This window comes from Mirounga leonina, unplaced genomic scaffold, assembly GCF_011800145.1.
Source record: "Mirounga leonina isolate KUSES-001 unplaced genomic scaffold, KU_Mleo_1.0 Mir_321, whole genome shotgun sequence".
In the NCBI taxonomy this organism is placed as follows: domain Eukaryota; kingdom Metazoa; phylum Chordata; class Mammalia; order Carnivora; family Phocidae; genus Mirounga; species Mirounga leonina.
The window spans coordinates 733,521-752,199 of NW_023270680.1; the positions used below are offsets into that span (position 1 = coordinate 733,521).

The following is an 18,679-nucleotide window of genomic DNA, read 5'->3' on the forward strand; positions in this document are numbered from 1 at the left end:
AAGAATGTGGCAGAGAAAGGGGAGGCTTTGTGTGTCGTTGCAGCAGAGGGGAGGGGTACCCGTGGCCCACCTCACGCATAGTCAGTAGAGGGAAGCCCTATGGAAAGGGTGCCCAGGGTCTTGGGGCTGAGGCTGCCTGCAGTGGGCGGAGACACTCATCTTCTTTGACAGGTTGCCACGTGGGACTGACATATCCCTTGGCCTCTCCGGGCTTCAGTTCTCCCATCTGTAAAACGAGAACACCCCTCCACCATCTCCTCTTCCTGCCTTAACAGAGTTATTGAACATAAAACATTGTAGAGCCATGCAACGGGGCTGCCCATAAGCAAGTGGCAGGTGGTGCAAGGCAGGGGCTGTCCCAGGGGCTGGAAACACCTGCAGCCCCTCTCCCGGGGGGGGAGCCTGGGGGAAGCTGCTGCGGAAGCCCAGGGAGGATGCTTTTCATGCAGAACCAGCCCTGGCTCTCTCCCCCAGGCCCTCTCCTAACACCTTCCCTGGCTGACACCCCTTCCGGGAGCCCCAGCCTGGCATCCTCGGTTCTGTCCAACCTGGCCCCATTTTCTCTTTCTGGAATTTTCTTTGACTGCCCCTCCCCCTCATGTCTCCACCAGTCCAACCTCACCTCCTGGGTCCAGTGCACACAGAGCCCAACTCCACCTGAGCCCCAGAGCATGGGGCACCAGTGCCCATCTGAGGGGCCTCCTCTGTAGGCCGGGGTCCCCCGGCTAGACTGCAGGCAGCCGTGAGCCGCATCTCACACGCTCACCTCATTTTCAGCACCAGGCTAACGTGCACACATGATACGTACCTTTATCAGATGGATTAACTCGTAATTTCTGGCTTATCTGATCATGTGCAGCCAGATACACATCATAAAAGAAATGCGTCAAAACCTGGTTCGTACAGAGTCCAGACTGCGGCCCAACAGGCTGGTCTGAAATTTGCCAGCATACCTGCAGTTGAAAGATCATATCCATCTCTCTCTGTGGTGGAATCTATTCAAACTAAGTCCTATTTTAAATCCACAGAAAGGGATACTAGTAATTTCAAGAAAATGACCGATTTGTATAAAGCATCAACAGGTCTCATATATTTTTATTACTATAAATTTAGATTATCAGAGTGCACAGAGTGAACACACAGCTCTAAGGAATATGGAGCTGGACAGAGGTCAATGGCGTGGCCTCAGAGACAGGGCCCTTATTGCCGCCTGGGCCGCCCCCACCCACCGAGCCTCAGCGTCCTCAGTCTGAAGGAGCTGCATCTCCACGTGGGGAGAAGCTCACAAATCACTTGTGTGGTCCTCAAGTCATTATGGAGTGCCCAGTGTGGATCAAGGTCCATGTTCAGCTATATCACGGGGATTCAGTTTGTTCTCATTTCACAGAAAAATCCAAAATCACAGTGGCTTCAGCAAGGGAGTGGTTTATTCTTTCACACAAAGGGTGCCTGACAGGTAAGCAGTCCAGAGTTCTCTGGTAACCCAGACTCCTGTCTCTAGATCCCACTGTCCTGAGTGTGTGTGTCTTCATCCTCAGCAGTCACCTTAGGGTCCAAGATGGCTGCCAGAGCTCCAGTCATCACAGCTACATTCAAGGCAGGGGGAAGGAAGAAGGACCAATGGGGACCCACCCTGCCCCTCTTTTACGAGTCTTTCCCATAAGCGTAAACAACATTCCCCTTTATAGCTCAGTGAATAACTTTGTCACAGGCCCTCCCGAGCCATATGCAGGCCACAGAATGAGAACTGGGGTCCTGTTATTGAGGAAGGCAGGTAATGAATGTGGGCAACAATCGGAGATCTGTCACAGGCAGAGAGAACAAGACACAGTCTCCACACCAGAGGAGTTTGGCGAGTCAGCCCAACCAGACTAACCAAACACTGCGCCGAGTTACTGTCTTACTGCCAATGTGAGCAAGACGGTGGTGGGTCCTGGAGCACTTGGGAGAGATTCTGTGGAAAAGCACCGAGAGGGTGGTGGGCCTGGAAGAGGAGGGCAAGGAGGCCGAGGAGGGTTCATCCAGCAAGGGGAACAACACACTCAGCCCCATTCTCTTTAGCTTATCTTCTGAAGACAACGTGGAGCCGGAGGGGACCCATCAGCCACGTGACCCAGAGAAGTCACTCTCGGGGCCTCCTTGTCTTTTCTATCAGCCTGGAATGAGAGCAGACTCCCCAGGGGCCACGGCTATCTGGACACTCGGCACCCTTGACCAACCCAAACAATGCGGAGGTGGACTGGGGCCTGCCAAAGCCGCACAGTGGAAACCTCCAACAGAGCTCCACTGTTTCTTGTTTGGGAGAAAACCTGCTTTTCTAGGGTGGATCTGGGGACCTGCCTCCGGAGAGGCCACACTGATCTCAGCAGGAACGTCAAGAGGGGGAGGTCGGGGCCAAATGTGTCTGAGGGGTGCTGTGCTGGGTGGGTGCCACCGAGGATGACCTTCCAGGCACTGAGACACCTGTGTTGTTCCCCTGAGCTCTGGGCAACCCTGCTAAAGGCCTGTGACGCACAAGGCCCCGCCTGGAGCCCTCTCCGCTCCCCTCCCGTTCCTCTCCCCTCCACGAGACACCCAGCTGGTGATCTCTGCCCAGAGCGACCTTCCCCTCCCCATCTCCCACATCGAAATCAGACCCTTCTGATGAAATCTCCATTTACCCTCTAATTTGTATCATCTTTTATCATACACTTTTGTGACCTATTTATGCATGTTTGTTCAATGTCTACATGCTTCCCCACTGTGTTCCCAGCACCCAAGTCCCACACGCCACGGCTGGAGCTTACAGGAGCAAACCACGGAGACTGAGCAGGAAGCAAGCACCGGAAGGGTCAGTGATGCCCATGCTGGGGGCCGAGGCAGGGCAGAGACGCAGGGAGAGAGCACAGGCTGGGCGGAGGGGTTGCACCAAGCAGGAGTCAGGTTGGTGAGGCTCAAGGAGACCTCAGAATGGAAGAAATCTGCAGGTCAGCCGGTCTCTTCTGTGTCTCCTGAGGGCCTGCAGGGCAATGCCGGGTCCTCCGTGGGCCCCTGTGCTGGTCTGACCACACCTTCCTGTCGCTTTCTTCCAGAATTAAGGGCACGGTTAGGTGAGTCCCAGACTCCATGCAAATGGACACAAAGCATCCGTGTCATTTGCCCACCACCAGGCAGGTGGCTTTTTCGTGGAATACTGTCTACAACAATGGGAGAGAAGGCTGCACGGCACACTTGTCCACAGATGCTCACGTGGCACTTTCTGTGGCCTAAAGACACCCCCTCAGGACAGACAGCCCTTCACTTCGGTCCACAGGTGCAAAAGATGGTGTCCTTGAAATGAAAGGGAGACACACGTGCCCAGAAGGAAGTAACCCAAGGGGGAGCCGGACATGGAAGGCCCAGGAGGCCAGGGTGTCTGGACTTGGGGGACACAAGCCCCTCCACCAGGACCCTGCATGCTGGAGGCTCAGCTCTCAAGGAGGGCAGATGGCCACCCAGCAGAGTTGAAAACACTTGGAAGTGAAAGGTGAAGAGGAGTGAGAAGTCTGGGGATGATACCTCATATGAACTCTATTTTCTTCTTTTCTGTGTTCTTATTCTGGCATCTGGATCCTCACCTACCAGGGAGAGACTGCCCCTCCCAGGCCAGCCAATTCTTAGACTTTCGTATGCAAACAAACCAATCCAGAGCCCAGACTCAGAACCCCCTCCCCTGCCCAGTTCTTACGCTCAGAAGGCACCATCCCCCTGCCCTAGCTAACCATCCCAGGGCCAGGGACCAGACAGCCAGAGACGGCTCGACACCCCGCAGCCTGCCGGAATTGTCCAAGTCCGCCAATTCCAAACCTGCGGACCCTGCCTGGCTTTGCCTTTCCCATGGAAACCACCATAAAGGCTCCTGACCATCCCCTCCCCTCAACCAGATAGCCTTCTGTCTCCTGATCCACCTTGGTCCTGCCCCGTGTGACTCCCCACGGTGTGCCGTGGCCCTGTTGGGAACCATCAGTTCATGGCAGCATCCCCTGACTTGTCTGTTGGCCTCAGCGAACCTGAATAATAATAAAACCTATGTATGAAAACACATCTCCCCATCATCTACGTATTTCCCTGTTTCCTTCTTTGCTCTGGACTGGCAGACATTAAAAGATTTCTCAATATATATACACACAATAAACTGTCACCATAAAACCTTCCAGGGAAACATGCATTCATTCCAACTAACAGAGAATTTCTCAGAAACCCTTGATGAAGGGCACCCGAACTGAAGTGGTTTCCCAAGGCCTTCACTTTCCCGAGTACTGAGTGCAGAGAAAGACAACCGGCGCCAAGCTAGCCATTTGGAGCTCAGGGGTCCTGCTTTCTGGTCGGTTCAGCCTCGCCTCCCAGCAAAGCTGAGTTTCTAGGAGGAAGGGGCTATACGTGATTTGGTTTATAGATACGAAAGCTATAGGGAGGCTGAACATAGGCTAAGCTGGGTCCTAGGGGTTTTATCACTTATTTGCTGTTCTTGATGAAATCCCTGGTATTAGCTGATTTGTGTTGTATCTTTCAGCCCAGCGTGGGGCTCGGCCAAGTATTTTAGAATCGCTTCTGAATCTGCCTTGAACCCTCTACGTCTTCCTTCCCAGCAGTGCCCTTGAGCTGGAGCCCCAAGACCGGGTTCCTGTGCACCCACTCTCACAGCCAGTGGCCAAGCACAGGTCTGACCTGGGGCCTAACTGAGAGGACATGCCCTCCTGGGGACTTACACTCTGGACCACCACCACTGCCATGGGATACCTGAGGAGGCCAGGGACACGGTGGGCCCAGAAGCCAGCTCGGCCCTCAGGGAACATCCATGCTGATTGGTTCCTGAGAACATTTGGACCCTGTGTGTTTTTTATTCTCAATCATTAAAGACAAATTATTACTGGAGGACAGAATTCGTCCTGCTCTTTAGATGTACCAAGCTCTTGACCTCATCTAGAAGTGGGAGGCCCATACAATGCCTTCAGGTGCCAAGGCTCCTGGGCCCTAAGACCCAGCCTGGGCCAGGTCCTTCCGGGAGGGTCTGGATGACAAAGCAGCAGGAGTGGTCTGACCCCAGCCAGGCATTCCAGCCCTGAGCCGAGTCACTCCTCCATCGCTATCCAGGGTCACCGTGTTTAAATCCAGCCCCTTTCCTGAACGTTCTCTCTCCCTTACTCCTCTATGTACTCCACGGGCTCCGCAATCTCGTCCTACTGCCTCAGACGTCCGCAGTACCCGCATCATCTGTGCAGGGTTGAGCGTCTCTGTTCAGACCAGGGCTCCCCAGAGGACAGCAGCTCTCGGAACCACACTGCTGGCGTGCTGCCTAACCCCCCGGGGCCCACGAACACCCATTTCCCTGTCTCTGTCGTCCTCGGCCTGTTGCTAGGATGCTCCTCTCTGTCCTGCTGGGATGGAGGAGGGAAGGGGCGTGGACAGGGACAGCCCCAGCCCCCACTGCCTCCCCCAGGCCTCAGTCAACCCTGAAGCCGTCAGTGCACGGATGGGAAGCCGAGGCCCAGAGCGGGTGAGCACGCTGCCCGCGAAATGCCCACCTGCAGCCACTCCGCCGCCCGCCTGCCTGCTGGGTGTGGACCGCCTGACTTGCTCAGGGATCCAGGGAGCCTGCAGAGAGAGGATGAATCCGGAAGTGCTTAACTGAGATTTTCCCAGGAAGCCCTCATCCGGGCCATGCCTTCCACCTGTTGTCTACCAGGGGCCCGTGTCCCGGGACCGCCGAGCAGTGCTTGGTGACGGCTGCACAAGGGAGGGCGGGAAGGGGAATGAAGAGCTCTTCCAGCTGGGCGCAGGTGGGATGGAGGGGGCCAGCGAGCCAGGCCTCTCTCGAGTTCTAGCTGAGATGAGCACCTAAACTGTGCACTGCTCTGAGGAATACCAGGAAATGCCCTCCTGTAATCCCAAACACCTCCACCCCTGACTCCTACGGAGTCTGAAACCCCCAGAACGCCCCAGCCTTGATCCCTGCAGACGAGATGCTGGGTCTCCAGGAGTCTTCTGTGTGAGCACAAATTCAGCACAGAGAATGGGAGCCGGGGCTGGGCGGTTCCAGGCGGGCACCAGGCCCACGGAGAGGCAGGGTGGGGGCTCAGCCCCAGGGCTGCCCCTGCATGTGGCCGTGGGGAAGGCCCAGCCCTCAGAGCCCATCAGTGCTCTTCTCAGGCCCCTGGGGGCTCCATCTCGTGCAGGTACAACCCCGAGTCCTCTGCATGCCCACACGACCGTGAATAAACTGGCTGCCGGGCTCCCCCTCCCACGTGGTGGGAGACCACGCTCGGTCTCCCACTGAGCACTTGGCTCTGCTTCCTGCTGTCCACACACTGGCCTGTTGTTGCTCCTGGAACACAGCAAGGGTGTCCCTCCTCAGTGCCTGGCCTTCCATCTGTCTGGAGGGACCTGACCCCCGGGGTCTGCTCGGCCCACTTCCTCCTGCCCCTCAAGCCCTGGCAGAGGAGACCTCCTGCCCAGCTGGCCGCCCCTCGGCCTGCCTCTTCCTCCGCCACACTCACCACCACCTAGCATCGCAAACGAAGGCTCACTTGTCTGTTGAACAAGCCAGACGCAAAGGACAAACACTGCGTGACTACACTTGTATGAGGTCCTAGAGCGTCAATTCAGAGAGACAGAAAGTTGAAAGGTGGGTGCCAGGGGCTGGGGAAGGATGGAATGGAAGGTGGTGTTTCATGGGTGCGGAGTTTCAGGTGGGGATGACGGAAAGTTCTGGAGATGGATGATGATGATAGTTGAACAGTGTGAATGTACTTACTGCTACTGGAACTGTGCACTTAAAAGTGGGGAAGGTGGTAGATCTTATCTCACCACAACTTAAAACATCAGCTCAGACGCTGGTGGGACTGGCAGAGCACCGGGCCTCGCTAAACCTGACAATGGGTATATGACGCTGTTCTCTCTACTTCTCTATATACTTGAGGATTTCCATTACAGAGTGGTAAGGATATGTATTTGAATGAGACTGAAGGAGGAGTGGTATCTTTCAAGGCAACTGCAATTGCACGAAGACCATGAGGGACGAGCAGGGAGCAGAGGGGACAGCTGGGGGAGGCAGGATGGACCACAGACGACATCACTTTCCAGCCCAGCCTGCTGCTTGAGGCAAAGAGCGAGGGATACTTCCCCCTGCACCGTGCCCTGCTGTGGGCTCTGCTTGCATTCACAGAGGACAGGATTGCTGGGACGGGCAGTGTGGGAAGATGAGTGTGTCTGGGCATGAGGAACTCTGGAGTTTTGTTCCAGAAGTGATTATATATTTACCCGGAGGAGGGCTAACGGAAGGGGAGGCTCCCTGCAGCACGAAGACGCACCAGAGGTTCCGGTCTTCGGGGTCACTTAGACCTGGTGGCATGGGGACAGAGCGCCAGCTTCCTGACGCACCCCTTGGCTTCCCATCTCTAGGATGGTCCTCAGAAGGGATCTCTTAAGACTCCAGGTACATATATCTTTTACTACTACTCCACTCTAATTGCAGAGGATAGAAAAGTTGCTGCAGCCAATTCTCTCATCTGATTAGCATGATCCTTCCTAATCTTCCTTTTACATTTTTATTATTATCGCCACAGGCCCTTTGTCTACATAATCTGGATGTCTGTGGACCAGAGAGGCTGGAAAAGTCAAAATCATTACTTATAGATCACACGGAGAATGAAAACCTGAGCCGCTTGCTTTGCTTTGCAGGGGAGCCGGGTAGACGCGAGCCTCTGAGGTCAAAAGGGATGAGATTTTCATGAATCCGAACCCTCAAGGGTGTTTTATCGCAAGGCTTGAAGGGTTCCAAATCCCAACGAGAGCCCCGTACTTCCAAAGGAAAATGCCATCCAGGCAAATACAAATGGGCTTCGTGATTGCTGATCGGCTGTGGCCTGATTCTCCCAGTCGCTCTGGCCGGTCGGGAGGCTGTGGAGACAGCTGGGTGCAAGTGGGTGCATGCTCGTAAGTGTACACACGTGTGCAGCAAAGAGCTGTCTCGGCCTGAGGAACTGCAGGGACACCAGCCAGTGAGACAAAGCGCACCTCGTCCCACGGGGCACAGCTCCACCCTCCACTGGAGCCGAGGACACAGTGAGCGGCTCCTGGGACAGGGGGCACGGCCCTGGGGCGCACGGAGCCCATGCCGACTACGGGAGTGTGCTTGAGTTGAGGGAAATGGAGCACAAGGACAGGACAGACATGGTCACCACCCTCACGGGAGCTTTCTTGGGGGCAGAAGAGACCCCCTCTGGAATTCTTTGCTACGGGAATAACCACAGGAAGGAGTAGAGTTCGGAAAATAAGAACCCCGAAGCAATACCTACTCGACAACCAGGAACAAGGTATCCCATGACCAGTAATTCTGCAGCGAGAGCATAATGCGATGGGGTCACAACGACGGACTGAATGCTCCTTTGGCGCCCCATCCCTGTCCCTGAGAAGCCAGGAGATCACAGAACGGGTGACCAGGCTTTAGGGGAGGGATGGTTAAGCCGAGTCTGGAGAGGTGGGTGAGGGTTAGCGAGGCACAGAGGGTGGAGAATGCCCAGTGGACACACTGTTTTTTCTTCATTTGATGTCTCCCCGCCCAACACCTGCCATGTGGCCTTGCTCTTGGCTCCTTGCGCATGGAGGCCCTGACAAAAAGAAAACCGGACACACCACAAGCCTGGATGCCTGCACTCCGGCCACCTCGAGTGGCCTCAGCCTGCTTCCCAAACCCCAGAGGAATGCTCTGGAGGGAGCCCTGATTTTCCTGACCCTGGTCAGAGCTGGCATTTGCAGGTGAGCACTTAGAAAACTTGGTCGACATGCAAATATTATTTTTGATCTTAGAAGCATAGGAGACATGATGACAGCCACATTTTAAATGCAAGAGGAGAAACCACAGTCTGGCAAATAATAGGCTCTTAATAATGGGCCTGCCCGTCCCCATTAGCAAAATGAGACTTTTAGTTAAATATTGGGTTCAGATTTAATTCTAAGGTAAATGAGTGTTTATTACTATATATTTTTTATTATTATTATTTTTTTTATTTTTTTTTAAGATTTTATTTATTTACTTGATGGAGAGAGACACCGTGAGAGAGGGAACACAAGCAGGGGGAGTGGGAGAGGGAGAAGCAGGCCTCCCGCAGAGCAGGGAACCCGATGCGGGGCTCGATCCCAGAACCCTGGGATCATGACCTGAGCCGAAGGCAGATGCTTAACGACTGAGCCACCCAGGCGCCCCTTACTATATTATTTTTTTAAAAAGTCTTCTTTTTAAACCACATCTATGAATCAAGTCCAAGACATCTGCCATTCCTTCCCCAGGCAAGGAGCAGGTGTTGAGCTCCCACCTAGCTTCCCCATAGCGTCCGATCAGATACTACTCCTTAGTTCCTGGTTCCAGAGCTGGTCACACTTCCCAGGGTCACCATCCTCCCACCAGGGCCACCAGAGGCTTTCTGGAAGTAGCTGGTTAAATTGGATTAGCAAGCTATGTCAGCGAGTTTTATATTCACCTTTTTATTTTCGCATACTGCCTAGATGTTTTGCCAAAGTCATTTCCCTACTATACACAAGGACTATATTTTTTTGCCATGTACCATGTCATGTGCCACTCAAGGGACACAATTTAATGCACTGCTCTGCTTCCCCATCTTCACTATCTCTGGGATGTGTGCGGGGCTCTGTTGCTCCATCTCACAACGGGGTGCTCGGGAACATCCCACCTCAGAAAGGCAGTAGCCACCAGGAACTTAAAATGAAGAAGACTACCATTTGATTTTGAGCGGGCAGGTCTTAACCAGGCCTCTGTGAGCTAAGAACACTTTCAGCCAGAGGGGAACCTACCCCAAATCCATAGTCACTGGAAGTACTGAATCGCAGACCCTCCCCCACATGTCCTGGTCACAGTGGTGCCAACCCTCGTGTGTGAAGAGGCTGTGGAAGGTCCCAGAAGCCAGGGAGACCACAAAGCAAACTTCTCCCCCAGGGGACATACATCAGGCCGGTGCTTTTCCCTCCCACATTAATCCTTGATCTGTCTGATTCCTCAGCCATACGGGCGAAGGGTCCGTCCCCTTGACCCCCAACACTCGTTTTCTCTACACACACACATTTCATCTTGAACAGCCAAGAATAACAATTCCAACCCACTCCTTCTTTTTCCCAAGCCGCTGGTTTTGCCTAAATGGATGACAATCCAACTGATCGCTAACCTCATTGGGCCAGGTGGGGTAAAACAGTCTCAGAACAGCGTTGGGCAATTCATGATAAGCATTACCATCAATAAGGAGGCACCTGTCAACCTGGTCCTCTAACTCCTGCCTGGCAATTTCATCCGCACACAGCGACCGCTTAGGAGGCTATGCACACACACGCACGCACACCATGGGGTTTCCCTCCCACATCACGGACCAGCAGAGGATGGGGCAAAGGGCAGCGTCCTACCAAAAAGGCCATGGGGCTCCGACTGGCGCCTCTCAGTGCTCCGGTTTGGGTCCTTGTGCTTCTTGTTCCCCCTGAGACTGCCGAAACGCTTCATGAGGAGCTGTGGCCACAGGAGCAGCGACAGGTGACCATACCAAGCCCCGTCGAACCCGGGTCAGCACCAGGTGGCAGGGAGCCAGGAGGGGTGCAGCATCAGCCGGCTGGTGTGGGGCACCCAGCAGCCTCAGCCACCAAGAGCTTAGAGACACGGCCCCATGAGTCCAGGTGTCCTGGCCGGGAGCCCTCACCCCAACACAGGACAGGTCACTCTCGGGGCCAGCAGCCGCCGCGGGACTCGTGGGGCAATCCCACTGCAGTCCTTCCTCCGAGGAAGAGCGCAGCCGTCCTCCCCTCCACACCTCCAGCCACAGCCGCCAGAGCAGCCTGCTGTCCTGAAGTAGGCAAGAAGCTGCCGGAAGCACGGGCAGACGCTGCCAGTGGGTTTGTTTATGTAGCTAAGGTCAGCTGTGCACTCAGACACTGCAGGGCTTTTTCCTCCTTAAAATCAGAGAAGGAGGTAAGACTAAATAGGCAAGCGGAGGAGCCCAGGCCCGCCGGTCATGTGCAGATCTGCAGATGTCTCTTTAAAAAGACTGTAAAAGGAAACCGCCCTGGACAGACAATTCTTGGCACCAATTGGCCAGAGCACATTCCCATTATGACATGACATCACACAACTATTTTGATTCATGTGTTCCAGAGCTCCACGGGGTCAGAAGGCTCCGGCTGCTTCTTGGTGGAGGAGCCACAGGTCCCTGGGCTGGAAATCACTGAATCTATTTCAGCTCATGCTCCTTCGCGATGAAAGATGCAAGACCACCTGTGAGACGGGGATACGGGGGGCCCCTGGCATTCACCGGAAGGTTCTTTAGCAAATGCACAATTTGAGCCCTGGGCTTAAGAACTGTAGAATGACAGAGCTTGCTTTAATTTATGTATTTATGTATTTATAAGTAGGCTTCATGCCCACGGGGAGCCCAACATGGGACTTGAACTCACAACCCTGAAATCAAGACCTGAGCTAAGCTCAAGAGTTGGACACTTAACTGACTGAGCCACCCAGGCACCCCCCTCGGATGACAGCTTTTAGACACAGATTTTAGAAAGGATCTAGTCCAACCCCCTTCCATTACAGATGGGGAAGTTGAGGCTCAGGAAGGGGGTGGGACTTGCCCAAGGTCCTGTAGCTAATGGCAGAACCAGGGCTAGAATTCCAATCTCCTTGACTCCTAAGCCAAACCCCGATCTAATAAAACACAACAAAGATCTCATATGCATTTTGCAACTAATAAACCAAACTATAAAAATATGAGATAGAAAAATAACTTTTATATTAAAAAAATTTTTTTTTGCTGATATCTTCACTAGATTAAAGGGAAGTTACAGGATGTGCTACTGACTAGCTTTCTGATCTTGAACAGTTACTTCCCATTTCTGGGCCTCAGTTTCCCCCCTCTGTGTATCAAGACAAGACTCGATCACATTAGGATTTCGTCGACTTCCAGAAGTCTGAACTTCTAAATGGCTGTTCGGTGTGCCTTTTCTTTCCTGCTGGGACTGATGGACAGAAACAGTGATCAAATATTTGTAGCAAGGAAGCATGAATGAACAAACAAAATAGTTTTGCCCTCAAGGAATTTGCAAATGACAAGGATAAACTGTAAAGCAATAGAAACTGCATAAAAAAAGCTGTATGTGATCAACGGCAAGTGGTCAGTCTGGACAATGAGTGCCATCAGCACAGATGGACGGAGGGGCAACTGCATGGCCCCCCTTGGAAGGGAGTGCGTGAGCTGGCCTTGAGGGTTGGAGAGTCCGGAGGAAAGGAGAAGCCCCCAGAACAAGTCACAAGACCTACCCCCAGCTGGGTCTCCCAATGTACGAGTGGATCATCTCCGTTGTTAAATATGGTAGCCCATACCTACTGGGATTAAACTCTGAAAAAGAAGCACAGGTAGGTTTTTCCCATTGAGATTTCTTTGTTTCTTTCTTTTTTTAATATCTTATCAATTCAGGTCCTAACAGAAGTTGAAATGTTCTTCTGATTTAAAAGTAAAACAAAACAAAGCAAGAGCACCTGGCTGGCTCAGTCGGTAGAGCATGTGACTCTTGATCTCAGGGTCATGAGTTCGAGGCCCACGTTGGGCATAGAAATTACATAAAAAGAAAAAAAATAATGAGTAAAAATTCACTTAAAAAAATAAAAGCAGGGGCGCCTGGGTGGCTCAGATGGGTAGGTGTCTGCCTTCGGCTCAGGTCATGATCGCAGGGTCCTGGGATTGAGCCCTGCATCAGGCTCCCTGCTCGCTGGGGAGCCTGCTTCCCCCTCTGCCTCTGTCCTTCTATTTGTGCTCTCTGGCTCTCTCTATCTCTCTATCAAATAAATAAAATCTTAAAAAAAAATAAAAGCAAAGCAGAACTTCTTTAGGAAAAGGCTACTAAACATGTGTTTCAGTAACAAAGGGGCATATTTCATTAAAAGGAAAATGAAAAGTTTTTGTCGAAGCCAATATAATATTCTTGTACTATATGAAAAAGAATATAGTGAGAGATAACATTTCAAAGCTTGGCGGCTAAACATGAGCGAGTGTAAATTCGCGTGGAAAGTAAACAGTGACTTTGGTGTGCTTGGTAGTTCTGTGCTTTGTTTTGTGGTCACTCACTCATCAAGTAGTTATTAAACCAAATGTACAGGACAGTTGCTGATGGAGGAGATTAGTGCTATGAATAATTCAAAGACATTCTTGTCCTCTAAGAACTGTTAATTAGTAAAATAATAAATCCCATTTGTTGAGTGCCTACCACAAGCTAGGTGGAGTGCTGGTCACCTCACAGTTATCATATTATTGCAATCTTCCCACCATCATGTGGGGCAGGCATTATTAATACCATTTTATTTAAAGATGAACAATAGGGGCGCCTGGGTGGCTCAATAGGTTAAGCATCTGCCTTCGGCTCGGGTCATGATCCCGGAGTCCTGGGATCGAGTCCCGCATCGGGCTCCCTGCTCAGCAGGGAGTCTGCTTCTCCCTCTCCCCTGCCCCTCCCCCTGCTCATGCTCTCTCTCAAATAAATAAAGTCTTAAAAAAAAAAAAAAAGATCAACAACAGAGTCAGAGAGGTAGCTTTACCAGGATCACACAGCTAATAAGTGGGAGAACTTGTCTCCTCTGCGCGGCTTGGCCGGGACTTGCTGCTGTGCTCAGCTCTGGGCTCCACACGGTCAGAATTCACTCAACAGGAGTGTCTGGGGCCTTGGAGAGGAGGCGCGTAAGGATGTGACAACTTAGGCAGAGAGAAGAAAAGTATTACCCAGATCATTCAGGACCACTGTTCTGTTACTGAGATGGTAACAGAACATTCTGGAAAGAAATGGTGGACTTGGTCTGATTCCGCAAAAAGGTTTTGGCCCAGGATAGTTCCCTGTCCTGCATGATGGATCCTGGAAAGCTTGAGATAGAAGGTTAAGTGCAGCTTTCAGCCCGACATGGACACAAATCCCCAAAGAGACCCCACCTACGCCAACATGTACTTTTGACCTCACTTGAAATGTTCTTCCCAGGGTCAGTTTTACCCAAGAGCAGAGGAAAAAGCAGTTGGCGACACCCGATTTCAGAAACGGAGAAGCAGTGGTGTCCTGGAAAGTGCTGAGCAGGCCGATCTCTGGGAGGCGGGGAGAGGGAGGACGTGGTTGGCCACATTCCATGGTATAAATGCTCCAACAGTGGCCCATTTCAAGGCACCAATGGGGCACGGACAGACTTGAGAAATTCCTGATAATTTAACAACTGGCTCGCTCACCACTGGGGTCTTCCTGTTCGACTCATACGTGCCTGGAATTCCTTCAACTGGGGACAACGCTTTTTATTCCACAATTAGAGACAAACGCTGATGCGCCGGCAGAGGGGACACATTCACACTGCAGGTGAAGTGACCCAGGACCTTGCCTTCAGTACTGTGACTGAGGAGCTGGAAGAGATGGTCACTCACTGCCTTCTTCAACGTTTCCACCAGCTGATGGTCTCAAACGAACGAGGGCAACATGGCTTTCCGCAACTGTGATTCAGCTAGCGGGAGGATGTTCCGATGGAAAGTTTTCCTTACATGGGGATTTTTTTAAGAGAGGGCTGGGGAAAAAAAAGGAACTAATGACTCCCAAGATGGAACTGTCCTCAGGACAGCGCTCCCTCACCACTGCCTTAGGATGCCGGCGGACAGAAAGCTCTTGTGCCCTCCCTGTGCGGCCCGCTCTCTCTCCATGCCGTGAGCATTTACACGTTCACAGAGCTCTGTATGTGAGACCTCTCTGGTGTCCCCAGTGGCCCTAAAATGCACGTGACCCAGGGCAATCATTGGAAGTTCTCCACTAGTGATCCGGGAGGCCTTGTTCCCACAGCCTGGGGGCAAGCGCTAAGACATAAGGCATCTGTGGTCCCCATAACTTGGTCCCATTCCAGGCTTGTGGTCATGGCTCCAACCAGGACTCGTCCCCTCTCTGCGGTAGACCCCACGGTTGATGCCAAGCTCCCCTTGTCACCCCATCCCTATACACACAGATGTGCAGCAGCAGGGGGCCCTACCGCTGAGGGGGTCCTCATGGGGCCACGCAGGTCACAGAGACCATCCCATCCTCCTCCTTTGGAAGCTCAGGCGGGGCAGTCCAGGGATGACCCACGGGAGCAATCAATCCCCCCGAAGCCCACCCTCCCTCTGGATTTCCAATTATATTAAAATAAAATTTTTCCAAGGCCCAAAACTTTATCATGGAGGCCACTTGTGGACCGTGTTGGGTCAGCTGTGAACGACTCACTGGACGGTCACAAGGGGTCACAAGCCCGATGCACCCCTCAAGCGTGCCCTCGCACCTGGGGCTGCAGGGCTGTGGACGAGGCCCAGGTGCAGACAGAAGCAGCCAGCAGGGCGGAGCCTGGCTGCCAAGGGGGGGGGCGGGGTCTCACCCTGTTAGGGACGCCTTCTGCTGGAACAGAGGATACAGACTTTTCCTCAGGGCTTCCCACCACGCAGGGAGGTCGGAGGCCAGCCCGTACAATTCCGTTTAATTAATAAAAAGAAACGGAGGCTCAGAGAAGCAAACTGATTTGCCCAGGATCCCAGGGGAGGCCAGTGGTAGGGCTGGGGTTAGACATGGGGTCACTGCCCCCCACCACCCCCGTCCAGTGGCATTTAGGACCTCGGGTTGCCTCTTCTCTGTCGGGATGTGGGAAGAGTAAATAAAGACACTTGGACTGAAAACTGACTCCGAAAACCTTTGAGGATCATGTGACAGTACCTGAAAAGCACCCAGGTCTCTGAGAGTCTGCGAGCCAAACAAAATCCCATTGTGGAAGAGGAAAGTGGGTGCCCTGGGCGTGGGAGCTGCAGTGTGTGGGGACACACATAGTTGCTAGTGCCGTCCCGCTGGTTGCGAAAGACTGTGTCATATTTCATGGAAAGTTCTAAAGGTCACCGTGGCACTTGACTCCGAGTGAGACTGCCGTGTCACCTCCTCGGGGCCTTCCATGTCCCTTCCCAGAGACGTTTATGCGGCCAAGGCTCCGGAGAGTGACGCATCCTCACCTTGACTCAGGGACCCATGCCCACTCGTGCGTCACTCCAGCGCGGTCACGGTCACTCACCGCTCCCCCACGAGCTGGAGTTTAGAGGTTCCAGTTTGAGCGACAAGAGGGTGATTTTTTTGGCAAAGACAAACCACCTCAGCCTAAAGAGTTCAACTCACACCAGTGACACCTAAACCCAGTGACAATAGGGGTATCATCTTTCAGAGTACAGAAGTGTTCAGGAAGAGAGAAAAGCGATGACAATAATTATTTTTAGCATGCCCAAGTGCAACACCTAAAAGTATGAATCCTTAGATGATCTTAAAGTCTTCCATGGGGCATCACGTGCCCTATGGGGCCCCCCAGTGGGGGCCTTACTTAATCCCTCCTCATGGCCCTTCCAGGCTCTAGGGTCTCTCTGCCAGGCCAAGAGAGGTGCCAGAGACCAGAGCTGCTCCTAACCCCAGCATTCAGGTGATTCAGGGTGAACCCTGGGCTCAGGGGCTGAAGAGCAGGGGCTTTCAAAAATTAGATTCCAAAGATTCTAGAAGCCGAGCATCTGGATTTTCCATTTAGTTCATCCTCTGAGTTATGTCTTGGAAAGGCCAAAGTGGTAAAGAACTGTGCAAAAATCCTTGGCAAGGGTCAAGACCTCATCAACTCCCACAGAGTATGGCCACCTAGGCCTTCACCTCCCGAGCAGCCAAGCACGGTTTCCCTTTTCCAGAATCCGGGGTTCCTCAAGGAGGCCCCACGGGCTTTTCCACTTCTAATATTTGGAAGCCATGGGTTTAAACTATGAGATCTGAGCTGAAGCTTGCCTTTAATCTGTTTCTTTGGCAAAGTGAAATATATTACCAAACAAGACGATAAAAAGGAAGGTTTGAAATACTTAGGTCAAACGAAGCACGTAGGCTCACATACCAGGATGTGATTTTGAGCCATTTAGTTTATTCCTCCACCTTTCTCCCCTAAAACTTCCACGGAAGTTTTGAGCAAATCAAATTAGATAAAACTGCAAAAAATATCTTGAAAGCTGCAGAGCATTTCACAGGTAAAGAGCATCGTCTCAACCTTCACAGAAAGATCCCTCTGGGCTCAGACTCCGAGTGCCTCAAGGACACGGTGGGAAAAGCCAGAGCAAAGCCTCAGTTACCGAAAGGCGCCTCCTTGGGCGCTGACCCAGGGCTGGCTGCCTTGGCTCTACGTCTCGGGGGAGGGTGCTGGATCCGCTAGCCTGGCTGGCTGGGCAGGCGCCGGGACCTGAGCGAGGAGCAGCCCATGTGCCGTTCCTGCTCCTGATCCCGACCCAGAAGTCAGAAGTAATTGGACAAAACCCTGCTCATCAGCCAAAACACTCACAGCATAAGCATTTTATTTCTTCAATGAGGAACCAAGGGACTTCGCTACTAATAATTTACTCTTTTTAACCACACGCACAAAGAATACTGGTTCTTAGCAGCGCATTGCAATGGGAGGGGGGAGATGCTATTTAGGCAAGAACACTGCCGCAGAGCATGTAGCTGGCCCGAGGAAGGAGACGGGAAGGATGAGAGTCAGAAGCCCTCATGATACAGAGCGTAATTCCTGCATCTCAGTGCTGGCTGGATACGCGAGGTTGTATCACAGGCAATCTGGCGAGGACCCTAAATCCTCTGTAAAGAGTGAAGTTATAGTTCATATCTTTTGAATGAGAAAACTACAAAGTGTACAGTGCATCGAACACTTAAAAAGATGCATGTTTTGGTGCTTAATGGTTTAAGTTTCAAATATCTAGAAAGTTAACTTGGGTGGCTGGTTCACTTCTTGATGTTGGCAAAATATAAAAATGGTATTCCATAATTGAGATTGTTGGCTAATTCAGATTGGCCTTATCCCAAACCAGTCAGATGTTACTGTAGTCACTGACATCACTCACTTCGACTTCCTTTCCCATTACATTATTATTCTCGGGGTCGGGGGGCGTTACTGCCCCTAAGGGGTGAAAATGGCTCTTGGGAAGGGGGATGTACTCTTTTCACATATAAAGCACAGAGAGACACATAATACATAAATAATATATGGTATATCTGTTCTGCTAAAATTGCAAGGGGGTGATTAGAAACAAATGTCTAAGAAGGCTCTTTGCGGGTGTAAAAAAAGAAAAGGCTGATTAATTTAAAAAAGGAAAGCAGACGGGAAACTGAAGATTGGAGGGGTGAGTAGTCATCATCCATCATAATAAGACAACGTATAAGCTGTAACATTGATAAGCCATAAAACAACTGAATATGTACCCGATTTTAAAAGGTTCGTTTTAGGTTTTGGTGGCGTGGGGTAAGGGATTATTGCCTTTCAATATCTCTCATGGCAACTTGTTTGATTTTCTAATCATGTGAGTGAACTGCTTTACTGAAAACTCAAACGTAAAAAGGAGAAAACAAAATAAAACACAAACAGAATCTCGTAGACGGGGATCAGTACCTACAGCAGGGAAAATCAGCAAGGTGCATTCTCAGTACGTTGCTTCAGCAAAGGCTAAAAAAAGAAAAGCCAAATGTTGGGAAACAGTGTTGTAAGCAGCACCATGAAGAAAGAGCATCTCTTGGCATGCATGTCCGTATCTGGCTTTTATCTCTTATCTCTGGCCCAGAGGTGGAAGATTAGCGGGGAACA

The 18,679-nt window shown here is 51.9% G+C and overlaps 1 protein-coding gene across 3 annotated transcripts in view; it reads right to left on the reverse strand.

Annotated features, from left to right (window-relative positions):
- Window positions 1-18,679, reverse strand: part of PRKAG2 (protein kinase AMP-activated non-catalytic subunit gamma 2) — a 177,928-nt gene that overhangs the window by 137,288 nt on the left and 21,961 nt on the right. Inside the window, exon 1 of one of the 3 annotated variants that reach the window (XM_035029843.1) lies at window positions 10,429-11,301. The exons of the other annotated variants lie outside the window; for them this stretch is intronic. Coding sequence (XP_034885734.1) covers window positions 10,429-10,522 — 94 coding nt within the window. The 5' untranslated portion in view covers window positions 10,523-11,301. Of the gene's footprint in view, window positions 1-10,428; window positions 11,302-18,679 lie in introns of those variants that run through there. 3 annotated transcript variants of the gene reach the window in all.